This window comes from Typopeltis vanoorti, chromosome 2 (assembly GCF_054136105.1).
Source record: "Typopeltis vanoorti isolate ZY-2024b chromosome 2, IOZ_Tvanoo_1.0, whole genome shotgun sequence".
Lineage (NCBI taxonomy): Eukaryota > Metazoa > Arthropoda > Arachnida > Uropygi > Thelyphonidae > Typopeltis > Typopeltis vanoorti.
The window spans coordinates 5,624,774-5,644,093 of NC_143550.1; the positions used below are offsets into that span (position 1 = coordinate 5,624,774).

The 19,320-nt window shown below is 38.5% G+C and overlaps 1 protein-coding gene across 3 annotated transcripts in view; it reads right to left on the reverse strand.

Annotated features, from left to right (window-relative positions):
- LOC150108796 (uncharacterized) overlaps nucleotides 1-19,320 on the reverse strand; it is a 478,706-nt gene that overhangs the window by 166,014 nt on the left and 293,372 nt on the right. For all 3 annotated transcript variants that reach the window (XM_090403306.1, XM_090403304.1, XM_090403307.1), the window contains exon 11: nucleotides 5,825-5,879. In XM_090403306.1, the coding sequence (XP_090259432.1) occupies nucleotides 5,825-5,879 (55 nt within the window). The remainder of the gene's footprint in view (nucleotides 1-5,824; nucleotides 5,880-19,320) is intronic.

The following is a 19,320-nucleotide window of genomic DNA, read 5'->3' on the forward strand; positions in this document are numbered from 1 at the left end:
CCTAATTTCACTTGTATGTGACTGGCTGTTCCTTGTATCACTGGTTTTAATTGGCTGTTCCTCTGGGTATGGCATCCGGATTGTTTTCTTGTTCTAATGCTTGTAACAGGGGTACAAGCATGAGAAAGGTGGATGTTCCAAGAGAAGGTGAGAGCATGTGTAGGAAGGAAAGGCATGGGATGACCAGGGATCAAGAGGAAACGGTTGACAAATCGGCCTTCAGAACACACATAATTTACAGACAAAAAATATTGCCATTGGTGATAATTAGCAATAGAATGCTGTTGATGGTAGTAGTGTTGTAGTTTGAGAATTAAGTAGTAGTAGTAGAGAGGACGAGATGTATTTAGCAAAGTAGGGTAGTGTGCCCTCCCATGATGAGTCCTTAGACACCCTGGAGGTGTCATGTAATAATAATAATAATAACAATAATAATAATAATACTCTCTCATACCAAAAGATCATCGAACCATGCCTTGAATCCATTCACAGTTTCTTCACTCACCACACTTCACACTTTCAGGCAATGCATTTCACTGACAATCATTCCCCATGCAAAGAACTTGCTTCTCACTTCTTGTATTCACAAGGCCCTGTAAGTTGCATTCCCTCAGTCTCTCCTTATATCTGACATTCCATAGACCTGACACTAAGTTAGTAAACTTTCTTAGTAAATCTTTATATTCCCTGTAATGATCACTGGCCTTACAGGTAAATAATTTTCATAAACATTTTTTGCTTATCACCAAACCATATATCCTGGCCTATAGTATCATCCCATTAAATATCCTGACTATGTCTACCTGACACCATATACTCTCAAAGCAATCAGTGCCATTTCTCTTCTGATTCTCTACTCAGAATGGGCACATAATTCATTGCATATCATAAACAACACTCTACCACCCATATTAAATGATATTTTTTCTTGACCACAGAAGCTATGTAAATTGACTATTTGGGAATGTTGATCAAGTATCTGAGAAAAAACTATTTTAATACCAACTAGTTTCACCAACTTGAGCTGTTGGCATCTTCAGGGTACAGGACTGATGATAGGAACTAAAGCTAACAAAACATGTTACAGACTAGACATTAACAGAATTCTAATTATAAATTACAAAACAACACTGAATGTATACAATACACGTGTGGCGGGTACATGATTTCACTTGTTGTTGTTTAGGAACGTTTTATAGCTGGTACTAAAGTTCATTTCTTGTGTGTTTAGAGATCTAATTAGGGTCTTTCAGATCTCGGATAAGATTAAACCTTTCCTGTTGTGGCTTCTTTAAAAACACGAGAGTGGCAATCCTCTTCTATGTAAGGAATACAACTTTTATCCCACTCAATGACATGGTTGGTTGTGGAGAAATGGGAAGATAAGCCTGATATATCTTGTCTATTGTTTTTGACATATCCAATGTGTTCTCTCTGTTTTATCTCAAGCCTTCTTGAATTTTGGGTGATGTAACTTAAACCACACAAGCATGGGATATTGTAAACTCCAGCATATTTAAAGAAAGGATGAAAGTTTTTTTGAGATCTTTAGAGTTTTCGAATTGTATCTTTAGGTTTAAAGGTCACACTTATTCTATGTGGTTTGAGGAGTTTTGCAATCTTGTTAGAGGCTGTCCCTATGTATGGAATGACAATTGTGGTAATATATTGAGTGTCTTCTTGTTGTCTTTTATTATTATTATTATTATCTGAGACCTCCAGGGAGTCAAGGACTCATCGAGGGAGGCTGTAAATTACCTAACCCAGCTATCATACCTTCCCTTAAATTCATTTACACTAGATGCACTCACTACCCCTAAAGGCAATTTATTCCACTCACTCACTGCTCTCTGAGAGAAAAAAGTTGCTCTTACCCCTGTCTTGATTGAGAACAACCTTAACTTCCATGGATGCCCCCATGTTCTATCCCCGCCTTTCATACAATGAAAAATTTTATTATTTGAAATGCTATAACATCCATTCAAAAGTTTATAGACCTCTATCATATCACCCTCTTTCTCCTGTTAACCAGAGTCTGTAATTCACATACTCGCAATCTGTCCTCATAATCTAAATCCCATAATCCGGATATAATCTTTGTAACTCTTCTTTGCACCCTTTCCACAGCTTCTTTATCACCTTGGAACCCGGGAGACCAAATCTGCCCACAGTAATCCAAGTGTGGTCTTATCAAAGCCTTATAAAGAGGCAAAATTACTTCCTTATCCTTACCTGTCAAGGTTCGCTTCAGCATAGAAATTATCCTCCGAGTTGTATTATTTGCAACTTTTGCTATGTGACCTTTGAACTTTAAATTCTTATCCACCAAGATCCCTTGCCTCTTCAGTTTCTTGTAGCATAACCCCGCTAATATAATATGCCACAGGATTTGATCTCTAATCACGCCAAAGTGCATAACTTTACACTTACTAACATTAAACTGACAGCCATTTTCGTTTGCCCAGATTTCCAGTCTATTCAAATCATTTTGTAATTGCTGAATATCAGTAGCATCACTGATTGCCCTGCCTATCTTCGCATCATCAGCAAACAATTGCAAATCTGATGATAGACCCTGCTTAAAGTCATTAATGTATAGATTGAACATTAATGGCCCAAGGACTGAACCCTGAGGTACACCACTGGTTACCTTAAATCTTGCAGATTCACACCCACTGTATACCATTTTTTGATATCTGTCTGTTAACCATCCCCTGATCCAAGTCAATAGATTATTTTTCAATCCCAAATTTTCCAGATACCTTAGAAAAATCCAACATTATCATAGTGTATCCATTTCCTTTATCCAACTCTGCCTTAACATTGTTATAAAATATGAGCAAATTGCTAAAACATGACCTTCCTTTAGTAAGCCCATTCTGTTCCCTGCAGAGTATAGAATGATTGTCTACCCATTTCTGTATGCAAGTTCTTACTAACTTCTCTAAAATCTTCACTACCACACCAGAAATACTAATAGGTTGGTAGTTAGACACATCAGTTTTTGCACCACCCTTGTGCAATGGAACTATATTACATTCCTTCCATTCCTGTGGTATCATTCCTGAGCTGAGACTCAAGTTATACAAATCTGCGAAAGGCCTAGCCAATTCAGCTGAACATTCCTTTAACAAACGGGCAGATATTCCATCTGTCCCTATTAACAAATTCTTATCCAGGTTATGCAAAAGCTCTTCCACCTCATTTTCATGAACCTTTAACTCTTCATCCAACGTAGCAGTAGCATTGTGCATCACGCTACATACACCTGGTTGATATATCTTAGCAAAATGAGCACTCATTAACTGAACAATCTCCTGAGCTTCCGACACTCGTGTACCATTTGCATTCAATAAAGTTATTCTTCCACATTCATTCTTTCTTTTGCTTGTGGCATAATGATAAAATTCTTTTGGATTGCCTTTAGCTTGCCAATTTCTTTTCATATTCTGTTTTAGCTTTTCTCACAATACTCGTTACTTTTCTGTCCTGAGCTTTATATATTTCATAACTCCTCTCACTCTTATTCTCACGATACTCTTTCCATATCATCTTCTTCTTGTGGATTTCTAGCTTAATAAGCCTGCACATCCATTTCACACCCAACCTATTTACTCTTCGAACACTAGGGATACATTCGGATACCGCCTCATTCAAGCACTTTTTCAAAGATTCCCATGCATTGCTGGCATCTTTTCCATTCAGTAACTGATACCAGGGGACCAAAGATAGTATTCTTCTAAGTCGATCATAATTTCCAGCTTTGTAGTTCAGCATGTAGCCTGTTTTAATCGGAACTTGAATACAAGTAGATACTTCCAAAGAAAGAACAGCATGATCACTGTCACCAATTGGTGGTAAAATAGCTATATTCTTGACAGAGATCCCTTCTGACGCTATGAGCAAATCCAACACTCTTTGACCTCGAGTTCCTTCTTTCACATGCTGATTGAGAAAGTTATTCCTCAACAATTCAATAAATTCTTGTTCTTTCTGATCATGAGATTTCTCTTCTATCCAATCAATGTTTGGAAAATTAAAGTCACCCATAATGATCATTCGCTTGGCACCCATAAGGCTAAATTGGCAATACATTTCTTCATCCCCTACAACTGAGCTGCCAGGTCTGTAGCAACACCCCACCATATATTTCATTCACACCAAATAGACTCAAACTCATCACTACATGGGACATTGTTACCATCATTGTTTTCTTGTATTTCTACCCTAACTGGACTTAAATCATCTGATATCATTAGCAGCACTCCTCCTCCTCTACTATCTCTTCTGTCATTCCTAAAAATAGTATATCCGTTACACTCGATCTCACTTACCATATCTGATTCTGATAGCCAGGTTTCACTAATGCCAACAATCTTAGGCCATGTCATATTCAATAAAGCAACAAATTCAACCCCTTTGTTTCTAATGCTCCTGGCATTTGTATATAGACATAATAAATTACGACCTAGCCTATTCTTATAGTTAGATATGCAACGTATTTGGTCTTGTTCTTGAATTTTCTCTTTTCCCTCCCCAGACATACTTAAAAGGTCCAAACCCAAAGCATATTTTTCCACTCCTATGCCATATACATAACAATGTTCAAAGGCATTTATATCTTTATCACGTTCGTATACCATAGCTGAACTTTCACACACATTTTCCCAATTTGTGATGGATCAGAGAACACAATCTTGTTAACAAGTCTCCGGGGGTTGCCGTTCAAGATGAGGTTGTTGGATATCAGTGTCAATTCGTCTTGAAGATCTTTTTGGTCTGTTGTAATCCGGACAGCTCTCTTCTTTAGCATATGTACAATGCTGAGTTTTTGAGAAATGTGGTGGGAGGAGCTGAAGAGTAAATAACGTCCTTCTTCTTGCTTCTAGTTGGTATTAAAATAGTTTTTTCTCAGATATTTGATCAACATTCCCAAATCAATTTACACTCTACTACCCTGTTTAGCTTCCTAGCCTTCTATATGCTACACCCTTAAATTTCTATCCCTGCGGTAATACTCTTTTGTCAACAAATCTTTTGCTTTGCTGAGACACCAATAATTTTGGATAGACAGAGTTAATCAATGACACAAACTCATTCCATTTATTTCTAATACTCCTAGCATTCTTATCTAGATAAACCAGTGCATCGTTGGTATTCGTTTAACTACTGTTACTCCACTGCAACATACTACAGGCTATATCTCATCTCTATTCTCACATAAGGGGATCCACTTATCTTCCACTTTTGGCAATTATATTTTCTTTTCCACTTTGGCAATTCTGTTTTCATTGAATCTCCATAAACTATACTCTTAACAGCTCAATTCATTCTTCTCTCATAGGCTTTCCTGACTCTTTTTTCTTCCACTTTCTCTCCCACTTTCCCTCATTTCTTTTAACTCTCTCTCTCTCTCTGGACTTCTCATTTTCTCTCTTTATATTTCCTATTCTGTTGCCTTCTTTTCTCACTTGCTCTCACACCTACTGTTGTTTTTCTTGCACTAATTAATGTCTCCAAGAATATTCAAGTATGATTTTTGGGGGGGGGGGGGGAAGAGGCATTACTCTTTTTAAAATAAATTAAATCTAATCATATAATCAGCAATTTTAAACATTGGCTTATTAAGTTTCAAAGTTGACTATACAGTGGTAACTCCAATTCCACAAAGCTCGGCCATTGCACATTAGAAATTATTATAAACAGAAGAACAATTTTAAATAAATTTGACATTTTGTAAGTCCAGTTAAGTTAGGGAGTTAGTTAATTTCAGTTTTAATGTGTACATATATGTGTAATTAAAAATTAAATGAAATTCACTTACTTGATCCAGGTTCAGAAAAAATGGAATTTACAGAGGACAAACAGGAAGGAAGCTCCTATAAATACATAATAATGCATATGTTTACTTATATATATATATATATATATATAACGATAGATAGATATATAGATAGTATTTTGTCATTTGAAGTCACTATAACTGGAGTTCATTTATCGACCCTTCAAATTATCAGAACAACAAATTGCCTTCCCCTGTGATAATAGAATTAATGGTAGATTACTGTGTGTGTGGGGGGGGGGAAGGTTTGCGTGCAAATCTTTATATATATATATATATATATAGATCTTTATTTAATCATAAGCGCTATTTCATATGCATAATTTTTCAACTAATGATATGATTACAATAATGGTTGTGGTGACAGCAGTAATTTTTGTTTATGCAGCAATTCAAATGACATCACATTTCACTTTCCAATAATGAATTAATTTTCTCTGATGACCAACTTTCCATCCCACCTCCACAGAAAAAATCTCCAATTCATTTGTACATATTAGTAGAGTACATCTAGAGATGATTCAGATTTATTTTCTTCAGGCATATGATTGTACTTTTTCATCTGTTAGATCATAATTAGCTATGGATAATTTATATTTTGAGATTTTGTTGTTTAGGGTATATTTCTAGTATATTTTCTCTATGTCTTTGTACTATGTTATGATACTGGTGGCTGTAGTAAGTCACTTTGCTGATAAGTTGTCTTCCAGTTCACCACATTTCAAGGATGCCATTTTACATTACAAACTAAAGGATTTTGTGGAATGTGGAATTCGGGGATTGTTTGCATCCCAGCAGCTAGAAATATGGTCAGTAAGTGACTGGGGAAGGAATGCCTGCATAAAATGTAAGGTATGGGAAAAGCTGAGCAACACAATTCTAGCATGTAGCTAGAATCTCTTATTTTTAAAAAGTGCAGACGTGATAAACTCATTCCAACTTTTGCAAAACTAAAAGAAGTCATCAAATCTCTAGCTGCCCATAAAATCTATCAGAAAGCAAGCCATTCCTTACTACTTAATCAGTTATGAGTTTCTAAGCATGAATAAGCAACAAATAATTAAAAAATTACAGAACTAGAAAAAACAGACTTATTAAATACGTTAAATCAAGATCTGCTACCTAGCGTCGCCGTAGCACGTGGCGGTGAATTTGAGCTGTGCAGAAGAAAGTGATTTTTAATCGGTGAATAGTCTGCTTTTTTCCCCGTTTTTCTACGTTTTTGAGTGCTAAATTGTTTCTCTGAATACGAGTGTACTTCAGTGGTTGTTTTTTTTTTTGGAAGTTAGTTGCTGTCGCGATACAATATATGGTGGTACCGTTGGAATCGAACGCGTAACGGTGGAAGACAAAACGAAGCTAAGTTACTGTATTTAGTTATATTTCGTTTATTTAATTATATTTAGTACTTTAAATGTTCTGATGTATGCACTTTTTTCCCCTCTTATTTATTAATTGAATAATTATTAAAGATTACGCTACTCGGCAGTAAGGAATGATGGTGGATTCAGCAGCAGTCGCAAGTGGCGTAACGCCAAGTCCTCCGCCATTTAAAAACTCAATTATTAGCAATATCATAAAGGACTTTGTGGCATGCAGTACTTGCGGCACGTATGCTTCTCGGGAATTACATATGTGGCTTGTTAAAGAGAGTGGAGAGCGTATGTGCGCCAAATGCAGGCAGTTGGAGGAAATAAATACATTAGATATATCGATATCCGACTTTGTTGCTCCAGGAACGGAGAATAGGAAGACAAGTAGTATGATAGGAGCGAATGAGAAAATAATAGTTGATAGTGTGGAAGGTGTGAGTGACTGTGGAAGTTTAGGAGATGGTTTTGTATGGGAGAGTGAATTTAGATTAAGAGTGACTGACCTGCAGAGGGAGATAGATGAGTTGAAAGAGGAGGTGGAATGTCTAGTGAATGAGAGCAGAAGTATGAAAGATAAGATTAGGAGAATGGAAGAGATAAATGCAAGGCAAATCAGAGTAGGAGAGAGAGAGAATTTAAGGAGTATGAGTGAGAGGTATGGGGGTGCTAGAAGAGGAGAGAATGGAAACAGTAGAAGAGAGGGAATGAGAGAGAGGTATGGGAATGCTAGCAGACGAGAGGATGGAAACAGTAGGAGAGACGGAATGAGAGAGAGATATGGAAGTGCTAGAAGAGGAGAGAATGGAAACGGTAGGAGAGATGGAATGAGAGAGAGGTATGGGAATGCTAGAAGACGAGCAGATGGAAACAGTAGTAGGAGAGACAGAATGAGAGAGGGATATGGAAGTGTTAGAAGTGGAGAAAATGGAAACAGTAGGAGAGAGGGAATGAAAGAGATGTATGGGAGTGCTAGAAGAGGAGAGAATGGAAACAGTAGAAGAGAGAGGCATGGGAATGAAAGAAGAGGAGAGAATGGAAACAATAGGAGCGAGGGAATGGTAAGAGGTGTAATGTATGGCGACTCAATAATCCGTGGTGTTCAAGATAGGATGCGTGAGGAGTGTTTGCCAGGAGGAACAATAGAAAGGGTGGCTATGGCAATTAAGAGAGGTGAAAGGGTGGATGAGATGATTGTGATGGTAGGAACGAATGACTTGAGTGGTAATGTAAGTCGGGCAGCGAGAGATATGAGATTTTTGCTTGACACTGTACGGAAGAAGACAGAGAGAGGAAAAATAGTGTGCGTGTTGCCTAGGTATGATAATGATGAGCTGAGCAGAAGAGCGGTGATATTGAATGGCATAATAGCGAGAATGTGTGACAAGAGAGGACTGGTATATGTGGATGCTTGGAGTGCGTTTGAGGAAAGAGAGGAGTTGTATGCGAGAGACCGTTTACATTTGAATGAGGAAGGGCGTAGGCATCTGGAGAGATTGCTGTTCTGAACGAGTCAGTGTGTCCCAGGGAGGATGATAGCAGAGGTGGCCTCTTGTGGGAATGGATACTTGGGAGAAGGGAGACAATGTCAGGTAACACTGAGCCCAGTGGAGTCTAGAAGGGATAAGGCTGGGTATAGAAACAATGGCATTTATATGCTGTATACTAATGCCAGGAGTATCCGGAATAAGGGAGAGGTATTGGTGGCGCAGATAGCATCAGCCTGGCCAAACATTATTGCGATCACTGAGACGTGGTTGACAGAAGAGGATATAACAACAGGAATAGAAGTCGCTGGGTATAGCATTTTTCGTCAGGATAGGAGGGGAAAGCGTGGAGGTGGGGTGCTGCTTATGATAAGTGATGACCTATGTCCTCTAAGAGTGGAGAATTTGGAAGGAAGTGAGACAAATGATTTTGAGAGCGTATGGTGTGAGCTAGAGGTAGGCAAGACAGGATATTTAGTGGGGTGTTGCTACAGACCCAGGAGCACAGAGGATGGGGACCAGGAGATGTTTAGACAGCTAAGTTTGGCAAGTGCAAGAAGAATGATTGTTATGGGAGATTTTAACTTCAGTAGTATAAATTGGAGAGAGGAACATGCATGTAACAATAGGGGAATGGAATTTCTAGAATTCTTGAGGGACAAATGTCTTAGACAACATGTAACAGAGGGAACAAGAGGTTCAAAAATTTTGGATTTGGTTATAGCATCAGAAGAGTTGATAATAACTGAGTTGACGTCTCTCCCACCAGTTGGAGAGAGTGACCATATGGTGTTGACATGGAAAATGAATAGACATGCAGGAGTATCAAAGAGACGGGAACTTATGTGGAATTATAAGGTAGGTGATTATAATAGTCTTAGACGTCAACTTCGGGAAGTTTCATGGAGGGAGGAATTGGACGGCCGGGATATCACCAGTGCGTGGGAAATTGTGAAAGAATATTTGTTATCAGCAATGGTAAGTTGTATACCACGAGTGAAGAAGAGGGCGCAATTTGGAGTAAAGTGGATGACAAACAACATTAAACAGGAACTGCATGCGAAAAAGAGGCTATGGAAGAGATATAAGGAGACAGGTGAAGAGAGGATGGGTGAAGAATATAAGGCACAGGCCAGAAGAGTGACTCGTGTGGTAAGGAAAGCGAAACTGGAATATGAGAGGAGATTGGCCCTAAGATCCAAAGAAAATCCTAGGGAATTTTTTAGCTATGTGGCCAGTAGGAGGAGAAATGACTGTGGAAGAATGATATTGTGGGATAAAAATGGGAATAGAGTGACTGATGCAGAGGACATAGTGGAATTGTTCAATGAACACTTTATTGGAGTATTTCATCCTAGAGGAGTCAGTTTTAATGCTAGAGGGATAGGACTGGTACGAGGTCTGGAGGTACAGGAGGAGAGTGTGTTTCAGATACTGAGTACTCTGGATGTCAGTAAAGCTGTGGGACTGGATGGTATTTCGCCACGAGTTTTGAGAGAATGTGCTAGCGAATTGACAATACCTTTAACGTGGCTTTACAATGAAAGTCTGGCTTTGGCAAAGGTGCCCAGGGAATGGAAGGAAGGTAAGATAGTGCCATTGCATAAGGGTGGTAACAGACTGGAAGTGTCTAATTATAGGCCAGTCTGTGTGTCATCAGTAGTTGTTAAGATCTTGGAGAAAGTAGTGAGGGACCGTGTACAGCATTGGGCAGATGAGGGTAATGTTATCTGTGAGAATCAACATGGATTTGTGAAAGGACGCTCTTGTTTTAGCAATATGCTAGCCTTTTATAATAAAGTTACAAGAGCATTAGATGAGGGAAAGGCATATACTGCAATTTTCTTAGACTTGGCGAAGGCATTTGACAGGGTGCCACATGATAAGCTGATATTTAAGTTGCAGCACATGGGTCTGGATGTCAGATTGGTCAACTGGATTCAGAATTGGCTGTCTGATAGGTATCAGAGAGTTGTATGGTGGAGCAGTTTCCAGGAGGCAGAGGGTTACAAGTGGGGTCCCACAGGGCTCAGTACTAGGACCTATATTGTTTAACCTTTATATCAATGACATAGCCAGTGGATTGCAGGGGGATATTCAGTTGTTTGCGGATGATGCGAAGCTGGGAAGGATTATTAGTAATAGCGCAGATGTGGTAGCCCTGCAAGAGGATTTAAATAAGCTACATAGATGGGCAAATGAATGGGGGTGTCAGTTTAATGCAGCAAAATGTAAGGTCTTGAGGTTTGGGAAACATCGATGGGATGCTGCATACTCTATGGGAGTAGTTATACTGGAGGAAGTAGGGGAGACAAGAGATCTGGGGGTTGATGATTGATAGAAACCTGAAGTTTAGGGGACATATTGCAAAGGTGGTGAAGGTAACACAGAGGATTGCTGCTATTATGAGAAGGACACTGACCTGCAGAGATAAGAGGGTTATCATTCCGTTGTATAAGTCTCTGATCAGACCACACTTGGACTATTGTTCTCAGATTTGGTCCCCAGGATTTGAAGGGGATAAATTAACTGTGGAAAGGATACAAAGACGGATGACAAAGATGGTTTCAGGACTGTACAATGATAGTTATGAGGATCGGCTGAGAGAATGTGGACTGCAGAGTTTGGCAGATAGAAGAAGGAGAGGTGATATGATTGAGACTTTTAAACTGTTGAGAGGTGGTTACAGGGTTGACACTGGGGAGTTCTTTCGCTTGGTTGATCAGCGGGAAGGAGTGATGACAAGAGGCCATCCCTGGAAGTTACGAAAGGAAACTGTGAGCAAGAGGGTAAGGAGTGGTTTCTTTGTGTGGAGGGTGGTTGAGCCGTGGAATGCATTGCCTGATGGAGTGGTGGGAGCGAGAACGGTCAGTGACTTTAAAGAGTGGTATGATAAACTTTGTGTTTCTCAGGGGGGGACCTCCCCTCGATGAGTCTTGACAGACTTTATGTCTTAGGAAGGACCTCCCTCGATGAGTCTTTTGACTCCTTGGAGGCCTGAATAATAATAATAATAAATAATAATTATAAGTGTCTCAAAGAATTCGGGGATAAAAGCAATATTAATCTACATAATAAATACCGTATCCTGCTAAATCGATCTAAGAAGATCACTAACAAATTACCGACTGAAAAATGGGTAGTCAACTTATCTAACCGTCCACTAACAACAGACAAATTAAATGTTCTAGCAATAGGTCATAAATTTGCGATTTCACCTATGTTTCCCATATTTAGATTTCATACATAACATAGAGAGAAACATCGTCAACAGACTTCGTTTCGAGGTAGCAAAAATAATCTATGATGCCAAACCTTCGGACTTAAATATCCCACCATCAGAATTGAAAGCTCTTACCTCCTTAAAGTGTAATAAAAACATAATCATTACCAGAGCTGACAAAGGAAATACCACTGTGATTCTTGATACCAATTCATATGACCGAAAAATGAATTTATTACTCTGAGATCGTAATACTTATGCTAAACTGGATTATGATCCTACAAAATGTCAACTCAGAAAATTAAATAAGTTACTTGATGAAACCTCCTCCTTAGATGAAGAAACAATTAAAAAACTCAAGACATACCATGCTAGAGCTCCTAGAATTTATGGCTTATCCAAGCTCTCACAAAATTAAAGTTCCACTCAGACCCGTCGAATATTCTATTAGCAGCCTGACTTACAAGTTATCAAGATTCTTATCTAACCTTCTCCGTCCTCACATAGGCCATTCAGCCACTTCAATCAAAAATTCCACAGAGTTTCATGAAAAAATAAAAGACATTCAACTGTTAAAAACTAACTTGTTATACATAGTCTCCCACTTCACAAACATTCCCATAAAGAAACAGTAGAATTATTAACTCAAAAATTTCCGTCATAGTTGAATTATTCAAATTTGTTATTACACCTGGTTACTTCACCTGGAAAGGTAAAATTTACAAGCAAGAAGTAGAAACAGCAACGGGGTCTCCTTTATCACCAAACTTAGCAAATCTGTTTCTAGAACACCAGGAAGAAAAAATTTTCACTTTTGAACCCAAACCAAAAATTTGGCTATGATATGTCTTTGCAGTCTGGGATCATCCCGAACAGGAATTACAACTGTTTCTAGATAAAATAAACCTTCTTCACCCTCACATCAACTTTATGCTAGAAAAGGAATCTCCACAGGGTATCTCCTTTCTGGATTTACACATTAAAAGAAAAGAAGACGGTTCCATCGCCATGTCTGTCTATCGCAAGCCTACATTTTTAGGTCGCTACATTCACAATTCTTCCGCTCATCATCCATCTCAGAAATTTGGCATCATTAAATCACTAGTTTCCAGAGCACACAAATTCTGCTCCTCTGAAGAATCTCTAAACCAAGAACTACAAATAATCAAAAACACAGCCATACTAAATGGATATAATCTTAAAACAACTCAAAAAATCATCAGTCACTTCCCCACACACATCAACCTAGACAAGAAGTCCATAGGATTCTCATACCGTACGTCAAAGGCATCTCTGAACGTCTTTCAAAAATTATGAAGAAATACGATTTTGCCACTACTCCCAAACCCATCAACCAGATCTATAACTTGTTACCTTCTCCTAAGGACAAACTCTCACCTCTGATGTTACCTGGTGTTTATGAGATCCCATGCTCCTTCAAATTGTCTTCCTTTGGACAGACAGGTAGATCTGTTAAGAAATGTATCTCGGAACATCAAGACCACATTCGTCTTTTCAAACCGCAGAAATCTGGTCTCTCTCAACACGGAGTTGAAAATCCAAACCATAGGATCCACTGGGAAAAGTCGAAACTTTTACATAGATCTTTATATAAGCATGAATGTTTCTATAAAGAAAATGCCAAAGCCCTACTACACAGACCAAATTTAAACCGCAACGACGTTCTTATGATTCCTAAAGTATGGGAAATTGTCATAAAATTGTGTAAAATATTCTTTATATATGATAATTAATTAATTTTTTTTTATTCAGTTATATTTTTAATTTACTTCTATAACACGTTGCTGCACGCATATTGAGATTCCATTGTAATCATGCGCCCTAACTGTATGTTATTCCTAGTATTGTTTGAATTACTGTACTGATGATGTCCCAAGATACTTGGGATGAAATATTTAAGTATTAAAAGTTATCACTGTGGTTAGTACGTGTGTTGTTCAGTGATGAATTCACCACAGGTTTCATTATATAAAAACATCCTGATATAATATTGAGTAAAATTCTTCAATTCTTTTTGATATGGCATATCCATCTCTGGTGATGGTCGCATCTTGTGGTTTGACCGCAACCATCTATTTATTGCTGTTCATCAATTGCTGTTCGGCTTTTTTGAGACTACAGTTGTTTTCAATTGTTTGTTGTACAAATTTACAATTGAACTTTCATATTTCTTATGTGATATTTTCTGATCGTTTTGCACAGTTCGGTATATTAAATTTTATTCTCTAGGTTAATTAATTGTTTCATTTCTCTTCATTTCTTCATAAGCTGCATTGTTTCTTCAGAAATTTTGTCTTGTTTCTGTTCTGTAGTACTAGCTATTTCAAGTGAGCATTGTAAGGTTTTGGGTAATGATGTCATTACTTTCTGATAGATCAGTATTGTCATCTATAATAAGATGCTTAAATCCATTGTTTAGTTCATGTTGGAATATATCTTTTCTAATGTTGAGTTTGTGTACATATATACTTTACTTTGATCTTCGAAACATTATTCTTCTTTCTTTTTGGCAGTTTATTTGGATTTTACTGCATACCATACGATGGTCACCTCCAATGTTAAAGGTGTTTATAACACAGCAGTCTTGAAAGATGTTTATATATATATATATATATATATATATATATATATATATATATATATATGAAAAAGCTTTAATGACTGATACCGAGAGAAAAAAAAAGATGACATGGTATATTTGAAAAGATACTACTAGTTTACTAGTTTCGTTGAATAGATCAACAACTTCAGGTATCACAATCAAAGAAATATATAAAGAATTACAGAGACTTAAAATTGTAATAACAGAACAAGCACAAAAAAGACAGTAGGGTGTTTGAAAACAAAAAGTGAGCTTGAGTTCCAAACAAACGTACACTACGCGTTGTCGCAAGTGCACCAATATTGAACAGAGGCAACGTGTGCATCAGAGAGATTGAAAGCTGTATTGATATGAAAAGAATCTAGAGAAATTTCTCTAGATTCGACAATCTTCCTCTCGAGTTCATCATAGCACACATGGATGTTAGAAGTTTGAGTCCAGTTCACAATGTGTTGGCGACCTTCGTCTGAGTTAACTGAAAAGATAACGTGGCTAGAGAGAGCGCTGGCTCTAGTCCTGGTGTATATATCTTCTACGGTGTTCTTCCAAACGTAGAAGATATATATATATATATATATATATATATATCATCATCATCATCATCATCATCAAATTCAAAATTTACATTATTACTAACTTCCTACCTACAATTTTCTGCCACATCAATCTGTTACCTGTCAAAGCTACAATATTGTGAGATCTTATATTTTATTATTCGTTACACCTCTAAGGAGTCCAAAGACTCATCGCGGGAGGATACCCACTGTACAACTCTCCGTCTCCACTACTACACAGAACCTATACTACCAATCACCTTCATCAATGTCATCTACCGCCCACAACCACCACCACCACCAGTATTTTTTGTCTGTAAATTGCCTGTGTTCTGAAGGGCCAATTTGTCTGTATGCAGGATGAAAAACCCGAGTTTCAGAGAGAAAAAACCCTGCTACCTCCGTATGAGATTGGCTAACTCACCTTCAATTCAAAAAGTCCCTATAAAGATTCCTCCTCACGACGAGAATCGAACTTAGGCCTTTTCTAATCGAAGGGCACAATGTACCGTCATTCTTCCAATTGTGCTACGAAGGCTCAATATTTATATATCTATCTTCAAAGGCACTTTTTACCATATCAATCCACTATATCTTGGTCTTCCTCTGTGTCTTTTTTCTGCCAACCTGGCAGAGAACACTTGTTTGGCTAATCTTTCCTTGCCCATTCTGTTTAAGTGACCATACCACCTGAGGTTAACTCTGCTAAAGCATTCCTGGATACTGACAATGTCAAGTTCTTTCAGAATATTCTCGTTTTTAATATGATATTGCCATTGATGCCATCTGTTCACGCCTCTAATCTTTCTCAGGACTCTCATTATCTGCGGTCTTTGGTCAAGTGTTTTACTTCTGACCCAGCTCTCAGATCCATAAGTTAAAACTGGTTTGAACACTGTCTTGTATACAGCTAATTTAGTGTTTTAGCTAATTTCTCTCTTATTCCATATAAATTTATTCAGTTACTTCCTACCATACCAGCTTTGTTGATTCTGTTGCCTATTTCCATATTTAATTTACCATCTTCACTAAAAATCGTGCCTAAGTAGCTGAAATGTTTTACTTGTTCTATAGGTTCTCCATTCACAATGCAGCTGATATTTTCAATGCTTCTGCCTATTTTCATTATCTTTGTCTTGTTATTGCTAACCTTCATACCACATCTATCACAACAGTTATTCAATTTAGTCAGGGAATCTTGCAGACTTGTAGCGGATTTATTTAGAAGTATAACATCATCTGCATAAAGCAAGGACCTGACATTAACATCTCCAATTTTGATATCATGTTTAATACCACTTTTCTTCATAATGTAATCCACATAGATAATGAATAACAGAGGTGATAATGAACATCCTTGTCTGACACCAGATTTAACATTAAATCATCTCCCTGTACTTCTTTCAGTTCCAACTGCTGACTTACAACTCAAATAAAGACTAAGTATTGCTTGCTATAATGATCCACTGACACCATACAACTGTAGCGTTTTGAATAGCTTCTCTCTTGGTACCTTGTCATATGCTTTTTCCAGATCTACAAAACTTATATACAGATCTTTTTTATATTCTTATGACTTTTCAACTATTTGTCATAAAGTGAATATCTGATCCTGACAGCCTCTATTTGGCCTGAATCCAGCTTGTTCCTCATCTAGCTTCTCTTTCACAATCCTTCTCAACCGTTTCTCAAGTAAACTAGCATAAATCTTACCAGGAACACCTTCTTCTTCTGCAGCTTCTCCCACTTAAGTGGGATCACTGTTGATGATGAGTCTCCTCCACATCCTCCTGTCTTGGACTGTCACCACATCCAAGTTCTTCATCCTCAAGTCCTCTTCTACCAGCTCCCTCCATCTCTTCTTTGGTTGCCCATGCTTCCTCCTTCCTTGCATATCCATCTGCATAACCCTTCTTCCCACATATTCGTCCTCCCCCCTCATCACATGACCAAACCATCTCAACCTTGCCTCCAGTATCTTTGCTCCTAAGTTCGTAACTTTCACTGTTCCCCTTACATAGTCATTTCTCAGACAATGTAAGGGGAACTTTCTGGTCACACCACACATCCACCTAAGCATTCTCATCTCTGCTACTTCCATCCTGCTGATGTTATTTTTCCTCAGGGCCACAGTTTCTATAGCATATGTCATAGCTGGCCTCACTACTGTCCTATAGATTTTGCCTTTCAGATTGATCGGCACCCTCTTATCGCACAACACTCCAGCCATCTCCCTCCAGTTCCTCCAACCTGTATCCTGCATCCCACTTCCTTCTCAGCTCCTCCATCTTCTTCCACTGTTGAACCTAAGTATCTAAAGTCCCTCACCTTCCTGATGGCATTTCCTTCCATCTCCAGATCTCTGTCTCCTGGACGACACCCACTGTGCAACACATATAATCTGTCTTACTTCTGCTCAGTCTCATACCTCTCTCTTCCAATACTTTTCTCCATCGTTCCAGTTTAGTTCCAGCTTCTTCTCTTGAATCTGCACACAGCAAGATGTCATCTGCATACAACATTGTCCACGGCACATCTTCTCTCACCTCGTCCGTCACCACCTCCATCACAATATTAAACAGAAACGGACTTAATGCAGACCCTTGATGCAAGCCAACTGTTACTTGAAAAGTTTCTGTCTGTCCCAGACGGGTCCGAACACTTGTCTTCACATTTCTGTACATCTCCCGCACCAACCTGACATATTTCTCCGGAACCTTCTTCTCCCTCAGACACCTCCAGACTTCTTTCCTTGGCACTCTATCATATGCTTTCTCCAGATCAATAAATGCCAGATGTAGCTCCCGTTGTTTCTCTCGAAACTTTTCCATCATCTGCTGTAACCCAAAGATAGCATCTGTTGTTGATCTACCAGGCATGAAGCCAAATTGTTCCTTTGCAATCTCCACCTCCTTCCTCAATCTTCCATCAAGAACTCTTTCTAGGATTTTCATTGTGTGGGACATCAACTTTATTCCTCTGTAATTTTTACAGTCTTGTGCATCCCCCTTTACCCTTGTAGATGGGGACAAGAATACTCTCCCTCCATTCCTCGGGTATATTTTCCTGTTGGCAAACTTTCACGAACAGGTCCCACAGCAGGTCAATTCCCTCTTCCCCCAGTGCCTTCCATGCCTCCACTGGAATGGGCCCACCGATTTTCCATTCCTCATCCTCTTCATGGCCTCCGTCACTTCCACTCTACTGATGTTCTGCACCATCCCCTCAGAAGGCTGCCCATCTTCTCTGTGAGTCCTTGCATTTTCCTCATTCAAAAGTCCCTCAAAGTATATTATCCATCTGTTTCTTATGTCCACATCCCTCCATAATACTGTTCCTTCAGTGTCTTTGATCTACCTCACATGTAAGATGTCTTTTGCTGCTTTATTTCTACATTTTGCTAGCTGGTAAATTTTTCTCTGTCCTTCCTTTGTTTTTAATTGATCATACAGATCTTGATATGCCATGGCCTTCGCTTGTGCCACAACTCTCTTGGTTTCTTGCTTTCTCTCTTTGTACACCTCTCTATCCTCTTCCACTCTTGACTCATCCCACTTCTGCTTTGCCTTCCTCTTAGCTGTCACTGCCACTTGTACATCATTATTCCACCACCAACCCTCATTCTGCTCTCTAATCTTTCCAGATGTCTCACCAAGCACCTCGATTGCACAGCTCAGGATTACTTTTGAATTATGTTTCCACCAATCTTGTACACTTTCCAGTCCATCCGAAATCCTCTCTAACATCCTCTCCCTAAAACGATTCCTCACACTCTCTTCTTTTTAGCGAAACCACTTAACTATCTTCATCCCATGGCTTCCAGAGGTTCTTAGGAACACTCAGAAGAGAAATACCTCTGTAATTCTCACATTCAGTTTTATTTCCCTTTTTATATATGGGTACTATGAGAGCTTTACTCCAATCATCGGGAATTCATCCCTCTGTCCAATGCTTCCTGAACTATGCAGTGCAGTCACTGTAAGACTTTTATACCACCATACTTAAGCATTTCTGGTCGAGTATCATCTACTCCTGCTGCCTTTCCACATTGGCCTTTTCTACTTCAAGGTGGATATGTATTCCTGACTGTATGCCTGTTGAGTGTTTTTTACCACTGTGCTATCATCACTGCTAGTTTCATTTAGCAATTTTTCGATAATTACTCCATATTTCAAGGATATCTTTTTCTTCAGTTTTCATATCACCTTTATCATCTCTAAT